The sequence below is a fragment of the Corapipo altera genome, unplaced genomic scaffold (genome assembly GCF_003945725.1).
Source record: "Corapipo altera isolate COAL_440 unplaced genomic scaffold, ASM394572v1 49, whole genome shotgun sequence".
NCBI lineage: Eukaryota > Metazoa > Chordata > Aves > Passeriformes > Pipridae > Corapipo > Corapipo altera.
Genome location: NW_020884879.1, coordinates 14,555,819 through 14,573,223, shown reverse-complemented (window position 1 = coordinate 14,573,223; position 17,405 = coordinate 14,555,819). Strand labels below are relative to the sequence as shown.

Genomic DNA, 17,405 nt, shown 5'->3' with positions numbered 1-17,405 from the left:
GGAAATTTAGGCTAGATACTGGAGGGAAATTCTTTACTGTGGGGTGGCGAGGCACTGGAACGGGGTAGTTGTGGATGCTCCAACCCTGCCAGTGTTCAAAGCCAGGTTGAATAAGACCTTGAGCAAACTGATCTAGTGGGAGGTGTCCTGCCTGTGGGAGGTGTCCCTGCCCATGGCAGGGCGGTTGGGACTAGATGATCTTTAAGGTCTATCCCAGTCCCTCAACATCCTGTGATTCTGTGATCCCGCTCCGCCGGGGCGGCCGTGCCGACCCCCCGGCAGCCACACGGTGCTGTTTCGCTGCCCATGGGGTGTGAGAGCCACTCGAGCTCTGCTGTGCTCCTTCGAGCAGTTCCTCGGCTTGGCAGTCCAGGCACATGCTCGTCTGAACAGCAGAACAACAGCTCGTCTTTTCAGAGGAATCAGACACTCCAGTCTTTCAAAGGAAATAGAAATGCCCCCAACTGTTTAATGTGAGAAATCCCATCCTGGCAGGCCAGAGCAATGGCTGCAATCTCAAGAGTTGCAGGGATGGTTTGCTGGCACTTTTCTAAACAAAGCCATCACTTGAAAGAGGAGTGACTGTCATGCTGTTGTGAGCATGTTCGGGCCTGGGTGCTGGAGTGACTCTGCTCATGCTGACATTCCACCCACACAGGCTTCCCAGGAGTGTGGCAGGCATGTGAGACTGAGATGCACCTAATTAGTGTGTGCCACTACCCCGGCAAAGCCGTGGTGGTTACTTCAAGCTACCTCTTGGCTCATCTAGTCTTAAAAGGAATGACAGATTTGACAACTGAAGACACTTTGTTTTGCTGACAGATCGTTCTCATCAGCAAATGCATGTCCTAATTCTAAAGATAAATTACTTTCTTTTTCCTTTAGGGAATTTGGCAAGTGTTGTATGGTGACCCTGGCCATGCCCTTTTTGAGTTGTAGGCACAGATCCAGAATGGTGGGTTCTGGCAGGGACAGGACCTCAGGGGTCTCGGCAGCCTCTGGGGTAATGCTCTCCTACCAGGACTGCAGTGCGAGCGCTGACCTCAACTCAACTGGTGGTAAAACATCAGTGAGTTCCCCAGAGTGTGGCACGTAAACTGAGGTTAAAGGCTGTAACCTGCCAAGGTGCTCCTCTCCCCAGCCATGGCTCTTCATTAGGAGCAGTGTAGTTGTCCTGCAGTCAGTCATTCCTCACACTGCAGCTTGCTTTAGGAAAATGGTTGTGCCTCTGCTTAACCTCGTTCTCATCTGATGCTCTCTGTAGTTTTCTCCCCAGGTAATTATAAAGGGAGCATGTGGTTGGTATTTCTTTGTCTGGCTTACTGTCCCCAAGGAAGCGTTAATGCTTTGTGCTACTGGCTCAGCAGTGGAGTTCTCTGAATCAAACATCTGCTTCTTTTCATTGTTTTAGGCAGCAAGTGAAATTCATGAGTTTGTTACTGGCTTTGGGAATCTTCAGTCTGGACTCAGCCACGCTGTTGCCTTGCAAGCAGAAAGATGTCACGTGAATTCTAGAGCTACAGAAGTAAATATTTTGTACTGTACTTAAAGGTGCTGAGAGAAGCTTCTAGATCTAGAGTTCTGAAGCTGTTTAATGGCTTGCAAATTCTCTTACAGATGGAACAGAACTACATATGATTGCATGTGGTAAGGTTGAGGTTGAAAGTCTAACAAAAGGTATTATGACAGCTATAAAATCTCTAAGACTTGCTCCCTAGAACAAAGCAGGTGCAATCCAATAATCCTGAAGGAATCAGAGAGTTTTGTAATAACATCAGAGAAACTTGTTTTTAACTGGGGAGAGAAACATGAGTTCTGATTTGAGGAAGTAACAGACGCTAGTTGGAAGTGAGAGACTAAAGTGAAGAACAGTGTGTTCAGATCACCATCCCTGGCACTTACCCATGTCAGACTTGGAATATATTTCAAAGGGAAAAGCGACTACGGTTCTGAACTTTACCTCTAGAAAGATACTTGGCATCTGGGGCTTGAATGTAACAACAGGGAGAGTCCTGGATTTCTGTGCCCAAAGAGAGCTTTTTTTTGTCTTGTTCCTGGCTATACTGAATTCGTTCTGTGGTTAGCAGTTAAAACAAAGGATCTGCTTCTGCTTATGGAAGCACACCCCTTGAGACAAACATAACCAATTCCCTTGTATTTGATTCCTGGAAAAAGTGACACCAGTCTTACCAGGGGCAGGAACTTGCTGGCATGATGATGATGACCCTTTGCCGTTTACCCAGCTGAATGTTGTGATGAGCAGTGATCTATCTGATGTGCCAGCCAGTTGTAGGATTTTTACAGTTTGATTTGCTCCCGTCATTTCTGATGTTACGTGTTCTTTTAAAGGTGACATCAGATGACCATCTCCACTGTCTCCCAGCCTTGTGTATGCACTCAGAGCCAACAGTAGAGTCCGCTGCTAGTCTTCCCATTTTTGCTTAAGAGATCATGGGAGAGTGCGGAGAGGTAAGGATAAAATGTCGTGCTCTTTTTGCAGGATGTTTTTTTCTGAAGAATACACATTCCTTAATATGGCTTCTCAAAACTAGTGATTTCTAAAGGAATTCTATTTCAGTCTATTATTTTGCTGGCATAATGATGAGAACCTTTGCCGTTTACCCATCTGAAGGGTTTTTGATGTGTATCTTTGAATCTGAAATGCCAGTGAAAGTAATAACTTTGTATAAAGATGGATTAAGGGTACAGAAAACTAACTTTTTTACATTATTATTGCTCCTAGCTTGAAAAGAGCATCCTGGAATGCGGAGTTCTAATGCACTTGGAAATGCTTCCGTGGCCCTTCCTGCCTCTCAGAAATACCTCTTGATTCAATAATATTGCAGAGAAGTACCTGTTTGCTGAATATGTCTGAATAATCCTGGAATGAAGTTCAGGTGAGAGTGTCACTCTGGAAAGGGAACTGGCCTTAGAACTTGGTATGAATATTTGAGCGTATCAAATAAATGGATTAAAAGTGAATACAGCAAGGGTTAAAACATGTAGGAAAACTCATTATCTTGGCTAAAGTGTTTACAATGTTAGTAGTGGGTATGAATAAAATCTTGGATTTCTGTTTTCAGTGACTCTGTTTTTTTGTTGAGAGTATGGGAACAGTAGCACTGTGATACTGCTGGATGACATTCTGTATAGGATTCACACAAGCCTTAAATATTCAGCTTGTCCAGATTGACAGGAGGTCTGTACAATTTTAGTGCTGCTTTTTTATTTAACATGTATCTCTTGGATGTAAAACTTGCTGAGGATTGTCTAGTGCTATATCCTTTCAAGGAAGATGAAATACAGAAAAGCCCATAGTTGGGGAAGCCTACTGTACCTCAGACACCTCATCTTTTACCACACCATTCTTCACACTTGTTTTTGCAGTGAAGTAGAGGTGAACTCATTGAGCTACCTGCCTACCAGGTTGTCTGATATTACCTTTCACTCTCCTGTGGCATTCTGCTATCCCCTGCAGCCTGCATAAAATAATGTGGAAACATGTGGGGGGGATGTTTTGGTTTTTTTTTATTGCAGGAGCACACTGGCATCCTTGTCTAATACTATGTTGCTGTAATGTAAAAAAAGACACAAAACATGAAGCAGCATGGTGATGCTTTTATACATTTCAAAATTTATACAGCATGAGTAATGAAAGTTGGCTTAAACTAGGAAAAGTTTTAATGTACTTAAAACTACTTAACCTTCTGGGTGATACACTTTAAAAGAAGCAACAAGAAAAACTGCAGTGAATTCACGTAGTTGAAAGGCAACATTAGATTCTGAAGTTGTGGTTTAAATTTTAGTTGTCTTACTAAAAACCCTGCTTAGTCCTCATTTAACAGTGAATGAACATTTGTAGCCAGGAAGAGAGGTTCTGATTGTGGCTACATTCTGGGGCCGTGGCCTCCCAGGATGAAGGCATCCCTCCTGCCTTCAAAGAACACTGTCAAAAAACTAGCAATTCAAATCCTGTTGGATATGCTTTATTCCTTATAAAACAGCACTGAACTGTCTTAGACAACTAGTAAGTTTTTTATATTTTTGTATTTCTAACTCAATAAAATAGCCTCTCAAAAAGCTAAAGCTTCAAGCTTTACTCCACAGAGAGGAGTTTTTACTCTTCATTAGTGTTGATGTGAATTCCTGGACCATATGCAGCAATAAACTTCAGGAGTTCATGGTGACACTGCATGAGGTAAATATCTCTCTGTTGCAGGGAGTTTTCATCAGTGAGGTCAAATGGAAATACAGAATTTGGTGCTACACATAATGCAGATGTGCCTAAGCAAAGAAGAAATCAAGACTTAGGCTGAAAGACTTGATAAATTTTAGCCAGTACTTTGAGATGAAAAAAGTGTGACACAGATTATATAGTAATGCAATCTTCTGTGTTACCAGTTTTAGCTGTTACATCATAATTCTAACCTTGTTTCTAAAGCTGTGTGTGAACAAATGTGACTGTGATGCTTGATAAACAAACTAAAAAATCCCAACCCTTGTTTTCAGCTTCCCCAAGAAGGGAAATCTGTCCTTTAACCTGACCAGTGTTAGAGGAGCAACACCTCAAATAAACCAGCATGAAGGACAGACTGGGTGCTGGCCTGTGGCCTAATTATGTAGAGCACTGAGGCTCAGCAGGGAAACCAACTGACAGACTTTTCCAATACCAACTTCAACAGTGGAAACTCTGGATTTTGATTTGAAACGACCTATTACTGCAATCAGTTGATACAAACGTTTTTCAAACTAACAAACATGAATAACCTAAAGACTGAGTTGCATTACTTACCGTGTTTTAGGGTAAGAGATGACTCAAGTAACAAGATGGCAATCAAAGCATCTTCCTCAAGTACTGTGTGTCTTAAACTTAGCTTGGTATGAGCCTTAGACAGTGAAATCCTAAGAGATCAATATAAGCATGTCAGAAATAAAAAATACTGCAGAAGTGAATGCAATGTGTATTGCCCTGTTTCAAGCACTTGTGTAAATCAAAAGTTAACACTGAAGTGTTTTCATACTTCAGCTGTGCAGTTATACTTACCACTGACAAAATACATATTATGCTATGAAAGCAGTAGAAGTCAGCATATTATCTATTGTTAATACTTGTTTTGCTCCCATAATAAAGCTGTGGATATTTAATTCCCATTTTTGTTTTTCTAGATAGCTTCAATAATAACACTTGTTTTGTAAATCACTGTTATATTTTTTGCTTGGAAAAGTTCTTTGAACTTGGATTTCTTTCAGCATTCATAAGCAATAAATAAGATCCTTTATGCTTGACCTTTTCAAAACATAAGAGTCTTATCTAGATTTTTATTAAGCAAGCTCTTGACCAGATTAGCACAATTTCTCTTTGAAACACAGGTGTGTTTCCCTTACTGTGAAAAGTAGGACTCACAGAATTTTTAGTGCAGATGCTGATAATGTTGATCCATGAACGGAATCTCTTCTCACCCTGCGACTTGCAAGATAGTAGCCTTGAATGAGGTTCTCTGCTTCTGAACTCAGATCAACATGAAGATTCTTAGCAAACAAAATAAACTAGAGAGAGGGGGTATACAGTGAAAATATTTAACTGTAAAAAAAAAAGAACTGTATTTTTTTTCACACCTTTTAACATACTAGTGGCATAGTAATATAGGCTGTACAGTATTATAAAAACTATTGGTAGAAAACAGAGACAGTTGTCACCATTTGACTGCTGAAAAGGGAAAATATTTAACATAATAAGGATAGATCTAGGATAGTAAACATAGGATGGGTTTGGGTTGGAAGGGACCTTAAAGATCATCTAGTTTCAACTCCTCTGCCGTGGGCAGGGACACTTTCCACTAGATGGGGTTGCTCAGAGCTCCATCCAACCAGGCCTCGAACACTTTGAGGGAACCATCTCTTAATTATACTAGAGACGCTGATAGTTTATGTAGAATGGAATATTAACCTGTACTACTGATTATAAACTTGTCAAAAGTAGCCATAGAAGATCTGTTCTCATATGAATGTTAACCTAGTATGGTTTCCAGAAATATTATCAAACTGAATTTATTATGCTGACCCTTTTAAAGAACTGGAGTTGCTTCTTTTGATGATCCTAGTGAGAATATGGGAGGGGGAAAGGACAGAAAGTGAGTATCAAAAATAAGTAATCAAACTGTGCAGAGAAAACCCTCTGGTGCCAAAAACCAGTATGATATTCCCAAATATAATGCATGTCTAAATTATTGTGTACAATCTGTTACCTCCTCATAATCCTGTGTTCTGAGCTGCTGTGAGACTTTGTACAGCATGGCTTCAGGGTTAATGGCTTTTTTCAAGATATGGTGTACAAGAGGAGAAGACAGTCGACACGAAGGAAACTCATTGTATATCAAGAGCCCAAAAACATCTACAAGGTTAGCTGGAATCAAACTCATGTCCTAAAGAGAAGACCCAGAGAACAAAAACAATTACTTTATTTTGGGCTTTTGACTTGTAGAAACATCACAGTGTTTTCCATCTGAAATATTCAATATTCATTATACTGCAAGATTATCCAATGAATTTACCTATAACAGTAAAATTTTGTTTCACTGATCCCTACATTTGGGAAAGCTACCTCATTTTAGAAGCTACTTGATTTAAAGTCACTAAAGTTGTGACTTTTCTGGAAATACTAACAAGTTTAATTGTTTTCATTATTTTATCAGTTGAAATAACAATAAACACAAATAACAGCTATAATACAGTTCCTGTCACAATAAGGCATGTGCTTTACCATTTGTCCAATTAAAAAGTTCTCCTTTTGTATATGTTTCTTGGAGGAAGAATCCACATCCACAAAAGACCAAAAATTGGTCTGAACTGAAATAGTAACTTGTTGGTCAGCTTCTTCTCCGTACTTCTTCCCAGGAATAAATACTGTTGTTGTTCTGCTCTCTAGTACTAGGATAAGACAAAACTAATCAGTTACATGATCGATTCAGCTTGACTGTAAATTGTAGTACCACACACATTATCTGAAACCAGTCACGATTATGATTTCACAGAATCACAGAATATGCTGAGTTGGAACAGACTGACAAGGATCATCAAGTCCAACTCCTGGCTCTGCACAGGACCATCCTCAAGAGTCACACCACATGCCTGAGAATATCATCCAAATGCTTTGTGAATTGTGTTAGGCTGGTGCTGTGACCACTTCCCTGGGGAGCCTGTTCCAGTGCCCAACCACCTCTGGGTGAAAAGCCTCTTTCTAATATCCAACCTAAACCTCCCCTGACACAGCTCAGGCCATTCCCTTGGGTTCTGTCACTGGTTACCACAGAGAAGAGATCAGTGCCTGCCCCCCCTCTTCCCCTCACAAGGAAGTTGTAGACTGCCGAGGTCTCCCCTCAGTCTTTTCCAGGCTGAACAGACCAGTCAGCTCAGCTGCTCCTCATACGGCTTCCCCTTAAGGGAAGTTGTTGCCCTCATTTCTCTGAATTGCCATGACTAATGGATCTCAGTAGTGCAGCAAATACAAATTTACAGGACCTTGGCTTTTTTGTCCTTATTTCTTGCACAGACTCATTAAAAACAGCTTACGGATTTTTGAAGCATTTGAGGCCTGTAAGCTGGGGATCAAACCCAGCTGTGAATTTCTGTGTTTGTTTAGTTCTCTCCCCTCGTCTGTTTGGAGGTGGGAGATTACCAGACTGTAGAAGTTCAAGTTTATCCTTTTTATATGAAGATAGGTCTCCTATGTAACAGACACCACCCTTGGCCAGCACAGCGCTGCAGGCTTGAATACTGGCACTTCCAGTTCCATGTTTGTCTTTGGACACAGAAGGAAAAATTTCAGTGGAAGGTGGGTGTCGTATGCCACGAGGCAGAAGGCATAAACTGTAATTCAGAAGCCTGCAGGATTAAATAATTCTGTCAGTCATAAGTTCTTAAATTATTGGTCACTTTTAAAAAAAACTTAATACCATACTTAATATATATAAATACCATTATAAAGTATTAAGACTCACTTAGATACAACAACAAGGAAAAAAACCCTTAATATGAAACCAGTGTCAAAACTAAATGTTTAAGTTTGAATGCAAAGGAAGAGCTCCAAGCTTTCTCTCCAACAGCTGCCAACAGGATGGTATTATGGATTAAACATGAGGCAAACCGTGGTTTGCAATATAAGTGATTTCTAGGAAGTCAAAAAAGTCTCATAATAACCCCATACTGTTAACTCCTCTTTCTATTCTAGAGATACTTTTCCAGTGATTTAAAAGGTAAGAGGATTAGTAATCCTGGCCATATGGGAAAAATGAAAAGGCTGGAACTTCTAAGCTCTGCCTTCTTAGCTTACACCCCCACCTCCCCAAATCTTTTGGAGAAAGAAGGTATAGAATATCTTTTTCATCCCCTCTACTATGTTCCTTGGCACAGAGATGTTGCAAATTGACTGTCTGGTTCCACAATCAAAGGTTTCTAATGATTTTAAGATGTCAGAGCATGGTTTATCCTACTGTTAATACCAGGGAGAAAATGATTGAGCAAAACTGGTAAGTATTAGTAAACAGAGTATCACACCAATAGGTATATGATGTAGGAAATGCCTACTTTGACAGGCTGCTGATAGTAAAATACTGTGCACATGCAAGACAATACAGATTACAATATTGATCAAGATTTACAGTGTGCAACTCTTTTAATATTAACCAGATGTTTTGATTCTTAAAACACTCTGAGCTCCTGCTTCTCCTGTGAAATTTTACTCTAAACCTGGGGGAAAAAAAATCTTGCAGCCCACATTTTTTAAATTTGAACTAATTTTTCTACAGTTCAATTTTGAAATGGTCTAAGTATTTTTTTCCCACAATATAAAATATTGATGAATTTTTTTAAGAAGTTCCAAATTAAAATAAGGTTCGTGCCACTTTCAAAAATCTTGGGAAGAAGAAAGCAGTTTTGTTTAAGATAATGTAATTTTAAAGCTGAACATATTGTATTTTTCAGCAGTTTATATAAAATTGTGTTTACAGTTTCTAGTTGTACTAAGAGGTAAATACATAAAATGGGAAAATACAGAAAAACGTTTAGTTAAAGGCAACAATAACTGGATTTATGGTCGACATGTAAAGATGTGTGTGACTTGTGATACTTTATCAGTACAGTTATTATGAAAAAGAGAGATAAAAATGTGAGTAATGATTTACACACTGCTTATTAACTGAAAATGCTGATGGTTGGCAACCAGTGATGGAAAGGCTTCAAGTGACACAAGATTTTAAAAGTTTAGTCCTTTGTTTTTATCATTACCAGCTCCTGGGACAGTCTTCAGTTTTGATTTTAGAATAATGTTTTGTTTGAGCTCTGCTGAACAGTGCTAGTGCTGAATTCTTATTGCTATCATTATGAGAGTGGTAAGAGGGTTTATTATTAGTACAAAAGCTGTGATCTACATTTATCATTTGAAAGAAATAAAAATGTCTCAGGGAAAAAAAATTATTATTTTTACTAAGTTTGAGCCTTGCTTTTTTTTTTTATATATAGTCTCTAGCTTTTCATGTAAGACTGATCCTATTGTCTTTAAAAATACTAATTTTAAATTCTAATTTATGTGAAAAATAAGGAATCTCTTTACCTATCAATTACTAGTGTGTCACTTGTCACAATCAACAGATCCAGATAATCTGCATTTTCTTTTTCACATGTCTGTACTAGGCTCAGCAATATTGCAAGTTTAAGAGTATTGTAAGTGCCTGGTGGAACAACTTCAGAAGCAAAGATGTTGGCCAAGACAGCAGTAAACCTCCAGCATGAACTTGAAGTCAATGAGAGCAGATACTTAAAATTGTCACTGAGAAAAGAAGGACCTAATGGAAACAAAGTAGAGGTTAACAAACACTTAAGAGAGACCTATACAGATATATTAGAACAAATCACTAATTAATTCTAGTCTGGATACAAAACTTAATTAATATGTTTCTGTATTAAGCACAAATTCAGAATGTAAACATCTGACAACTGTACTACTAAAAAGTAGTAAAGGTAAAAAGTAAAAAGGTTGAAGGGAATAACAAACTCAAATATCAGGTTCATTTAACATGATTTCAAAGTGCCTTCCAATGGATAGGAGAAGTTGGAAAGAGAAGTTGAAAAACTGCAGTAAATAATTAGGTAGTTTCCCAGTGCATGGAAAGCGGGCAAAAGCAGATGTTATCAAATAACAGCAAGTACACATTTCAGACTGCAATAGGAAAGTCCCTGAGTGGTTTTGTAATCTGGACCTCTAGGGAATAGAAAACTATACCAATTCTCAAGATTTCGTTCCAGAAGGTTTTGCAACTTTTTTCAGTCAATTTTTAAAGGAACTTTCTTACCATTTGGTTTGCAGAGCTGTATGCCATTTACTTCTATACATGCAGTAGCTTGTGAGCCATTTTGTACACAAGCTGGAATTCCTATAATCCTGTAGTGGTTTCCTATTGTCATTTTATTGGCCAGTTCATCTAGAAATAAATAAAAAAGAAAAGGAGGGGGAGGCGGACCTGCAGATATGTTAGGGCATAAAAATAATTTTAAAGACATGGTCAGAAAACTTCTTCACAGTCTGAATGTTTGATTTTATGATTTAACATCAGCAGAAAACAACAGCTGGATGCCAGGTTGACCATAATGGACTAGAATAAAATGAAGCATACAATTCTAATTAATTAGTGCAAAAGGTAAGGAAGGCACACTGAGTGAGGAAAAACAGTTTCCTGATAAAGAAATGGATGCATTTAGTTCTGCATCGAAAAGGAAATGGTCAGTTGTTTGCAAGTATGTGTTGCTACTTGTAAATTTCTGGCAACACCATTTCAGTAACTGTTCATAAAATGTCACAGAAAAAAACCCAACACAATAAAGAGTAGATACAGATGACACAGATTTCAAAAAGACTCACAAATATCTTTGTGAACCTTAGTATTTCTGTGCATATTTAAAAAAAAATCCATTTATTTTTTTGGAAATGAGAACTAGATCCAACCAAATATGAATCAGCCTGTGAGACACTGTCTAGCCTCACTGATCACTGAAGCCACTGGAAATTTAATGCATGCAACTCATGGTATCTTACCCATAGATTGGTTTTTAGTAGTAGGTAGGTAGTGGTAATAGAAGCCAAGAATCGTGATGGAATGTGGAAAACAGCTAGATTGAGGAAGGATGTTAAAAAGGCATGAAGTTAGTACAGAACAGCATTACCAAAGGAAGCAGAAAGGAGGAACAAACAAATGACAGAATGCAACACTGCTGAGCTGGCCAGGAGATTTTCTTTAAATGGAGGTACAAAAGCGAACATGAGAGTTTTGCTTTGTGCACTCTGCAATCACCTGGGCATACTGTTTTGTCACTTACCTAATTTCAATAAAATTAAGGGGGGGGGAGGGGAATACATAAAGACCTGCAATGTAAATTTTGAGTTCCACCATTCTATCCAGAGAAATGGAGTTACAGGTAAAATGCAAGGGATTATTACAGTTCGATTCTAAAACATCTTTGACAAACCTCTAAAATTCAGCTTACCTCTCAAGAAAACTGTAAATGCCTGAATCCTAAAATGTGATTCATCGTTGGAATATCCTTTCAAAGCATTCAGAATTTTAGGATCAATCATTTCAACTATTTGTTTATCTTCCAAAACAAAAGCAGAGAAAGAAGTTAGTTCTCTTGAAAACATTTTTTTTAATGACTGGTTTATTCCGGGGCTTTTTCCACTTAACTATTTTGTTTACTTATTGTGTAACAGAAATAGGAAAGTACCAGATCTGAAAATAAGATTACATAGATCCTACCACCAAGTACTCTAAATTTCATGTCTTCCTGCAGTGGTGAAGAACACAAGCTACACACAAAATCAGTCCTAACTGTGGCAGACTCTGTAGCTCCAGGACAATGCACTCTGATGTACCTAAACCCTAAAAAAGAAGTAACAATTTACCAAACATTTCGAGGGCATAGCTTTAGTTTTAAAATTCTCATCAAGAACAGAAGCGATTAAAATACTGAACAGCGAAATTCCAAATTTATCGTGTGTTTCTTTAGATGAGCCTCCCTTCATATACGCTGCTTCCACTAAAATGATGCATATAATTTGTTGTGGCTTGACCACGAGATGGCAGAATTTCCTACTGCACATTCCCAAGTGGAACGGGTTGGCCAGGCTTTCTGAGGAGCGAGCCACTGCGGCTTCTCCCTGGCGCGGGAATGACATGGGATATGGAGGTACGTGCCCTCATAAAGATATCTGTATGATTTATTCTGCAGTCTCCAAACTTTGAGATTTATAGTCTCTTTTATAACTGTATGGTCTCTGTTACAGGAGGAATCAAACAAAACAGCCTTAAAAATACTTAAGGCCTCACCCCACAATGGTACAAGCAGTTCAGCAATATTACTCCAAGAAGTAGTTCCACAGAAGTCAGCTACTCATTAAAGCAAACTTGTTCTGTGCTGGAAGCCTTTGCCAGCCACTTAAGCATATTGTTCTGTGGTATTTTTATGTAATAAGAAACACAGTTTCCAAGGGAAAAGGTATTTTACTAGTTTAGCTCTTTTACTTTCAAATATTTTGGCAACATATCTTTTCCCATATAAACTATCTTCTGCATTAGGAAAAGGGATTGCTGGCATAGCTATGCTCCAGAAACATTTCATAATGCTGGGCAAGGTCCACTGCTTTCGATTAATAAAAATCCTACTGTGCTTATTACAAAAATGTATGCATAATAAAACTATATAGGAAAATACCTTTTTTATGTTAGGCTTTTAATCTCTCGTTACCAAATTTATTAAAAAGCTTTTGAAATAGTACTGATTTTTATTTATTTTTTTTTACTACCTTCAGAGAATGGACAGGTTTCCTCAGCACAAAGAAATCTTGCTCCTTGTGTGTATTTTGTTACAGTTCCCATTGCAATCACTATCCCTTCAGACATATAAAATCTTTGAGATGTGTAATTAAAGGGATATGCAGAAAGACTCAGAACATAACTTGGTAAAGGTGGCAAATGTGTTGGTTTCAGCAATATACTGATCTAGCAAGAGACACAATTGCATTAATATAATAAAAATATATTTTTATTTAAAACTGCTTTACTTTCCATGGAAAAACATGCAACATGATATCTAAATGTTAAAAGTATTTCCAGAAACACATGAAGAGTAATTAGGTTTTGTATTAATTATCTCAAAATTCTTGCAATATGGCTGGGTGGAACTTCCAGCTATTTTTAATTAGAAATACAGCCAAAGGGAAAATGAAAACTTAATACAAAAACATTTGTTAATACTTCACTATACTTAGAAGATGTAAGATCTAAATAAAGAAAAACAATGCAGACTCACCTGGGCCTCTGTCTCCAATTGTTCAATTAATGATAATGTCTTAATAGCTATGAAGCATACCTGTGACAGAAAAATAACTTCATTTTAGAATGGAAGTCTTGTTAAAATATCAAAGCCATACTTTTGTCTACTCATCTATAAATAGACACTTACTGACTGAAAAATCTGTGCAGCTTGTAGGGGATTATGAAGAATATAGTTTCCAAGAGTTGCATCCAATTCAGCAATGTCAGAAGGATTTATTGAAATAATGAAACGATAAACAGCATAACTTTGTTTTGAATCTGCAGGAGCAAAAAGCATCTTAAAATAACAGAGATTTATGTTACATTATGTATCAATTTAACAGACTATGTATTAAGTGAGTAATACCATTATATCTTTTGCAATCATGCACAAATTTCTGCAGACCGCCACTTCTGTCAAGGTAAACAAGGGCAACTTCCCTCATTTTCTGTATTTCAGGATGCATCTTCCAAGATTTTTTCTCAAACTGTGGGTATAAACTGTGAAAAAACTATATTAGAACTTCTTCTTCTACTACTACTACTACTACTACTGGTATGTATTAGCAAATCTACACAAAATTAAAATAGTCCTTTTTTTCAAACTATGCAATTCTTTAAGGATTTTGAAATGACATGAATGGAAGCTGTTTCCAGTGGCTGAAGCATATACTCCATTCCTAGAGTGAATTTCTGAAGAATGGTCTAACATGTTTCCCTGCCCCTCCCCCCCATGAATTATTTCACTCTCCTAATTCCCTAACCCATGAAATTAGAGCTTGCATTTAATTTAACCCTGTTTATTTTATAGGTGTAATCAGTCTATCAAAAGTAAGACTTAAAATTTTATCTCCCTTATTTGATAAGTCTGTCATAGCTGTTAAAAGTGTGAAATTGGGAAACATCTTTTCTCTTCTTTAAAATCTTTTCTACTCTGCTGTTACCTTCTGTAGCACCCACTTAAGATGCTGATCTCACAAACACTTATTTCCATCCATGTACACAGAAGATCAATTTTGGCTTCCATAGACAAAACTTTTACAATTACAATTTTGTTTTGGAGGCTGACCATGATCTTCAGTGCTGTTTTCAGTGTGTATTACCCACATATCTACTTTTTTTTTTTAAGTGTAGAGTCTCATACCACGAAGCACTATTTTGCAGAATTTAGAAATATTACTAAGGCCAAAACATGGCATTTTGTATATATGCATCTGTTTTACCATCTTACAGATCTTTGGCAAAGTGTCCTTTGAGATGACCAATGTGAAATGCCATTCAAATCTTCAAAAGTAAGATTTAGCTACCTGGTAAAGGATAGGACAGAGAATTACTGAGCTGATGAGGAATCAAAGCTCATAGCATATGGAAGATCCCCTGTAGGGGTTCACAGAAGTGGCTTCAGGAGGACAAAAAGATCAACACCTAATAGAGGAGTAACTGGTTTCCAGCACAATGTCAGTGTGGCAGTAATGTAAAACCCTGTGGCCTGAGAATTGTATGCTGTGGGCTGGGATGTGTTTAGTGCCTCAAGTAACAAATTATAAGCACAAATTGAAATAGAATATATAATAGGGATTTTATTTTTTCCCAGTTTCTTTAGGGTTACTCCTGCACAAATCTTCAGCAAGAAGGGATTAAAGAAACACACACTGTGGCACCCTGGACCCCCTGTTTCCTGGCCCAGAAAAACAGGACTAACCAAACAACTAGGAAAGATTAAGCTATGGCCCAGCTCAGTGTGCACTGAAGAGTCATCACCTAAGCTTCAAAAAATAAAATCTGACTATTCCTACTACCAGGGTGACCGTGTTCACCAGTGTCCCCACAGCCAGCTAATCCTATTTGTGACTTGGTGTGTCATCATCTCTCATCTGGCTTCAGGCTCCGGCCATCAGCACCCCTTCCTCACAGACACCTCCACCAAAGTATTCTCCAGGCTTCCTATGTCCCCTCCTAAGCACTGCTGGAGCAGCAGCAATGGGCACTGGCCATGGGCACCGAGGGGACCGGGCCGCCCTCACCACCGCGGGGCTCGAGCCCTGACGCTGCTCCCTGCGAGGCGCCGCTGTGCCCGTGGGGAGGCGAACGGGGCCGTGGACGAGGCGGCAGCGAGGGCTCCACAGCCGCAGGACTCGGCTCCTGGCGCTGCTCCCTCAGCCCCTCATGCGGCGGGAACGAGCCCCGAGCCACCGGCGGCGCGGGCGGGAACGGCGCCACATCCCGCAGGGCTCAGCGCCGCCGGGCCATGTCCCGGAGGGGAGCGCCTGTGGACACTCCCAAGTCCTCAGGGAAGGGAAACCCAGGCGCATCCGACACCCACAGATGCCCGAGCCTCGCTGCCACCATCGGGACTGGTGACTCTGCCCCAGGGGGCACATGGCTACTGCCTCCACCCACGGGCCAGGCAGTGCACTGGACAAGGGTCATGCACCGAGAGCGTATCAAGTACTAAAAGACAACGTACTTATAAGGCCATTTTCTTCCATTAATACATATTGCATATTTAACTCCTTGCCTTTAGCATGCCAGCCACCCACAAACTTACCTTCTGAGAGAGCACTTCTGAACTGTATTTCTGTTGTATTTCATTTCACACTTTTACAACCACTGTGCATTTTCTTCAGCCCATATTCCTGTGGTCTCTCTTGCTCCTCCCCCCTTCTAGGCCAAAAGACTGGAGGGCACAGTGGCAGCACCATTCCTCAGCCTCCACAGCAGAAAGGCCTGCTCCTCATGGGGTGCTTGGGTTCTCTCTCTGGAAAGGGAGGAACAATCCCCTTTCGCTACAGACCTGCATTAGTCACAAAAAGGCAAACTTTACCTTCCTTTATTACTTACATGCTCAAACAGGAAAGGAGTACCAAAGGTGGTTTCCTGTGCAGATTTGGTCTCCTCTCTAGACTTTACCAAGTGCTTCAGATGTCACATTTCAGCTCAGCCCTGGGTGAAGTGGCTATGAACACTCCAAACCCAGTTGTCTTACTTTGGAAACCACCCTCATGTGATTCAGAAATGTAAAACAAGAGCAGAAGTACTGTAAGGCTTTATTGCCTGATGATGTACACAGAGTCTGTTAATCTTCAGAAGTCCTGATTCAAGGAACTTAAGTATTGCAAGTGATGCATTTAACATGTTCACACTTCACCAAAAAGGCAAAATCTGCTGAAGAACAAGCTTAATAAACAATATTAAAAAGCTTAATAAGTAATTATTAAGCTGCTCTCCCAGAAATAACTTCAACTACCACTGCCATAATATTTTCTTAAAGGGAAAAAAAAAAGGAAGGAAAGAACCCCCAAATTTGTGGCCAAAAAGAAAAAACCAAAAGCCCTCACCCATTCAGGCAGCTAGGTATGGACATTTTGGAAATACAAGACGAAAATTAAAAAGAGTGCTATCTCCCACAGCAACCATTTCTGAATGAACCCCTCTCCTTCCCACCTCTCTAGAGTAGTGTACCTCCTTGCCATAAAGGGAAGGTAGTTACAGTAGCCACAATAATTTCAGGGACATACAGAGTAAAAATTCAGTATGAGAATAGATACTTCCTTTCCTATCATCAATTTCTGCTCTCCAGTCCATCAGAGACTGATATTAAAAATATATGTTAAACCCAAACCAAACCCCAAAAGAACCCAAAACCAAAACAAAATAACACCAAGGTTGTTGCTTCCAAATGATTGTAACTCCAAGAACACTATTCATGTAGTTGTTAGTTGTCCTGAGCAGGCACAGGACAAATAGCTATTTCCAATCCTTGCAGAAGAAAACTATGGAAAATGAGTACCAAGCCACCACTCCTCTCCCACAAGTGCTACATTTCCTTCCGACCTTCCATGCCAACGTCAATTTTTACTTCTTTAAGCCAATCACTGCTTCCAAAACCTCACATAGCAACTGCTCAGCATCACTTAACCACTATGCAGGAGACTGTGCTATAGGATATACGCTTTGAGACAAGCAACGAATCCTGTTTTAGTTTCCATTTACCTAATTTTTCACTGTTGACACAACATTTATTTCAAAAGAATTACAATTCAA

The 17,405-nt window shown here is 39.3% G+C and overlaps 2 protein-coding genes and 1 non-coding gene across 14 annotated transcripts in view; 2 read left to right on the top strand and 1 right to left on the bottom strand.

Annotated features, from left to right (window-relative positions):
* Positions 1-16,659, top strand: part of LOC113944876 — a 28,147-nt gene extending 11,488 nt beyond the window's left edge. The window contains exons 3-8 of one of the 5 annotated variants that reach the window (XM_027638505.1): positions 1,412-1,551; positions 2,350-2,469; positions 2,744-2,897; positions 12,055-12,234; positions 14,595-14,653; positions 14,956-16,659. In XM_027638505.1, the coding sequence (XP_027494306.1) occupies positions 12,217-12,234; positions 14,595-14,653; positions 14,956-15,853 (975 nt within the window). In that variant the 5' untranslated portion in view covers positions 1,412-1,551; positions 2,350-2,469; positions 2,744-2,897; positions 12,055-12,216 and the 3' untranslated portion in view covers positions 15,854-16,659. Of the gene's footprint in view, positions 1-1,411; positions 1,552-2,349; positions 2,470-2,743; positions 2,898-4,509; positions 5,152-10,507; positions 10,692-12,054; positions 12,235-14,594; positions 14,654-14,955 lie in introns of those variants that run through there. The other 4 variants (XR_003526860.1, XR_003526859.1, XM_027638507.1 and 1 more) reach the window with 4 other exon arrangements.
* On the top strand, positions 2,590-2,669 carry LOC113945126. Its single transcript, XR_003526959.1, has one exon. It is a non-coding gene; the product is annotated as a small nucleolar RNA SNORD87 (small nucleolar RNA).
* Positions 3,608-16,013, bottom strand: MCMDC2 (minichromosome maintenance domain containing 2). 8 transcript variants are annotated; one of them, XM_027638495.1, is made up of 16 exons: positions 15,910-16,013; positions 14,593-14,668; positions 13,729-13,862; positions 13,510-13,640; positions 13,357-13,416; positions 12,851-13,046; positions 11,805-11,927; positions 11,536-11,643; positions 10,347-10,514; positions 9,608-9,839; positions 7,676-7,881; positions 6,761-6,927; positions 6,246-6,422; positions 5,405-5,547; positions 4,793-4,902; positions 3,608-4,284 (listed from the first exon to the last, which is right to left on the bottom strand). In XM_027638495.1, exons 2-16 carry the CDS (start codon positions 14,637-14,639, stop codon positions 4,118-4,120), a joined length of 2,169 nt encoding a protein of 722 aa, XP_027494296.1. In that variant the 5' UTR covers positions 14,640-14,668; positions 15,910-16,013; the 3' UTR covers positions 3,608-4,117. The 8 variants fall into 8 exon arrangements, with proteins under 8 accessions (XP_027494296.1, XP_027494295.1, XP_027494294.1 ...); XM_027638494.1 differs by lacking the exon at positions 15,910-16,013 and adding an exon at positions 15,386-15,485; XM_027638493.1 differs by lacking the exon at positions 15,910-16,013 and adding an exon at positions 15,202-15,296.
* Positions 16,660-17,405: the final 746 nt, after the last annotated feature.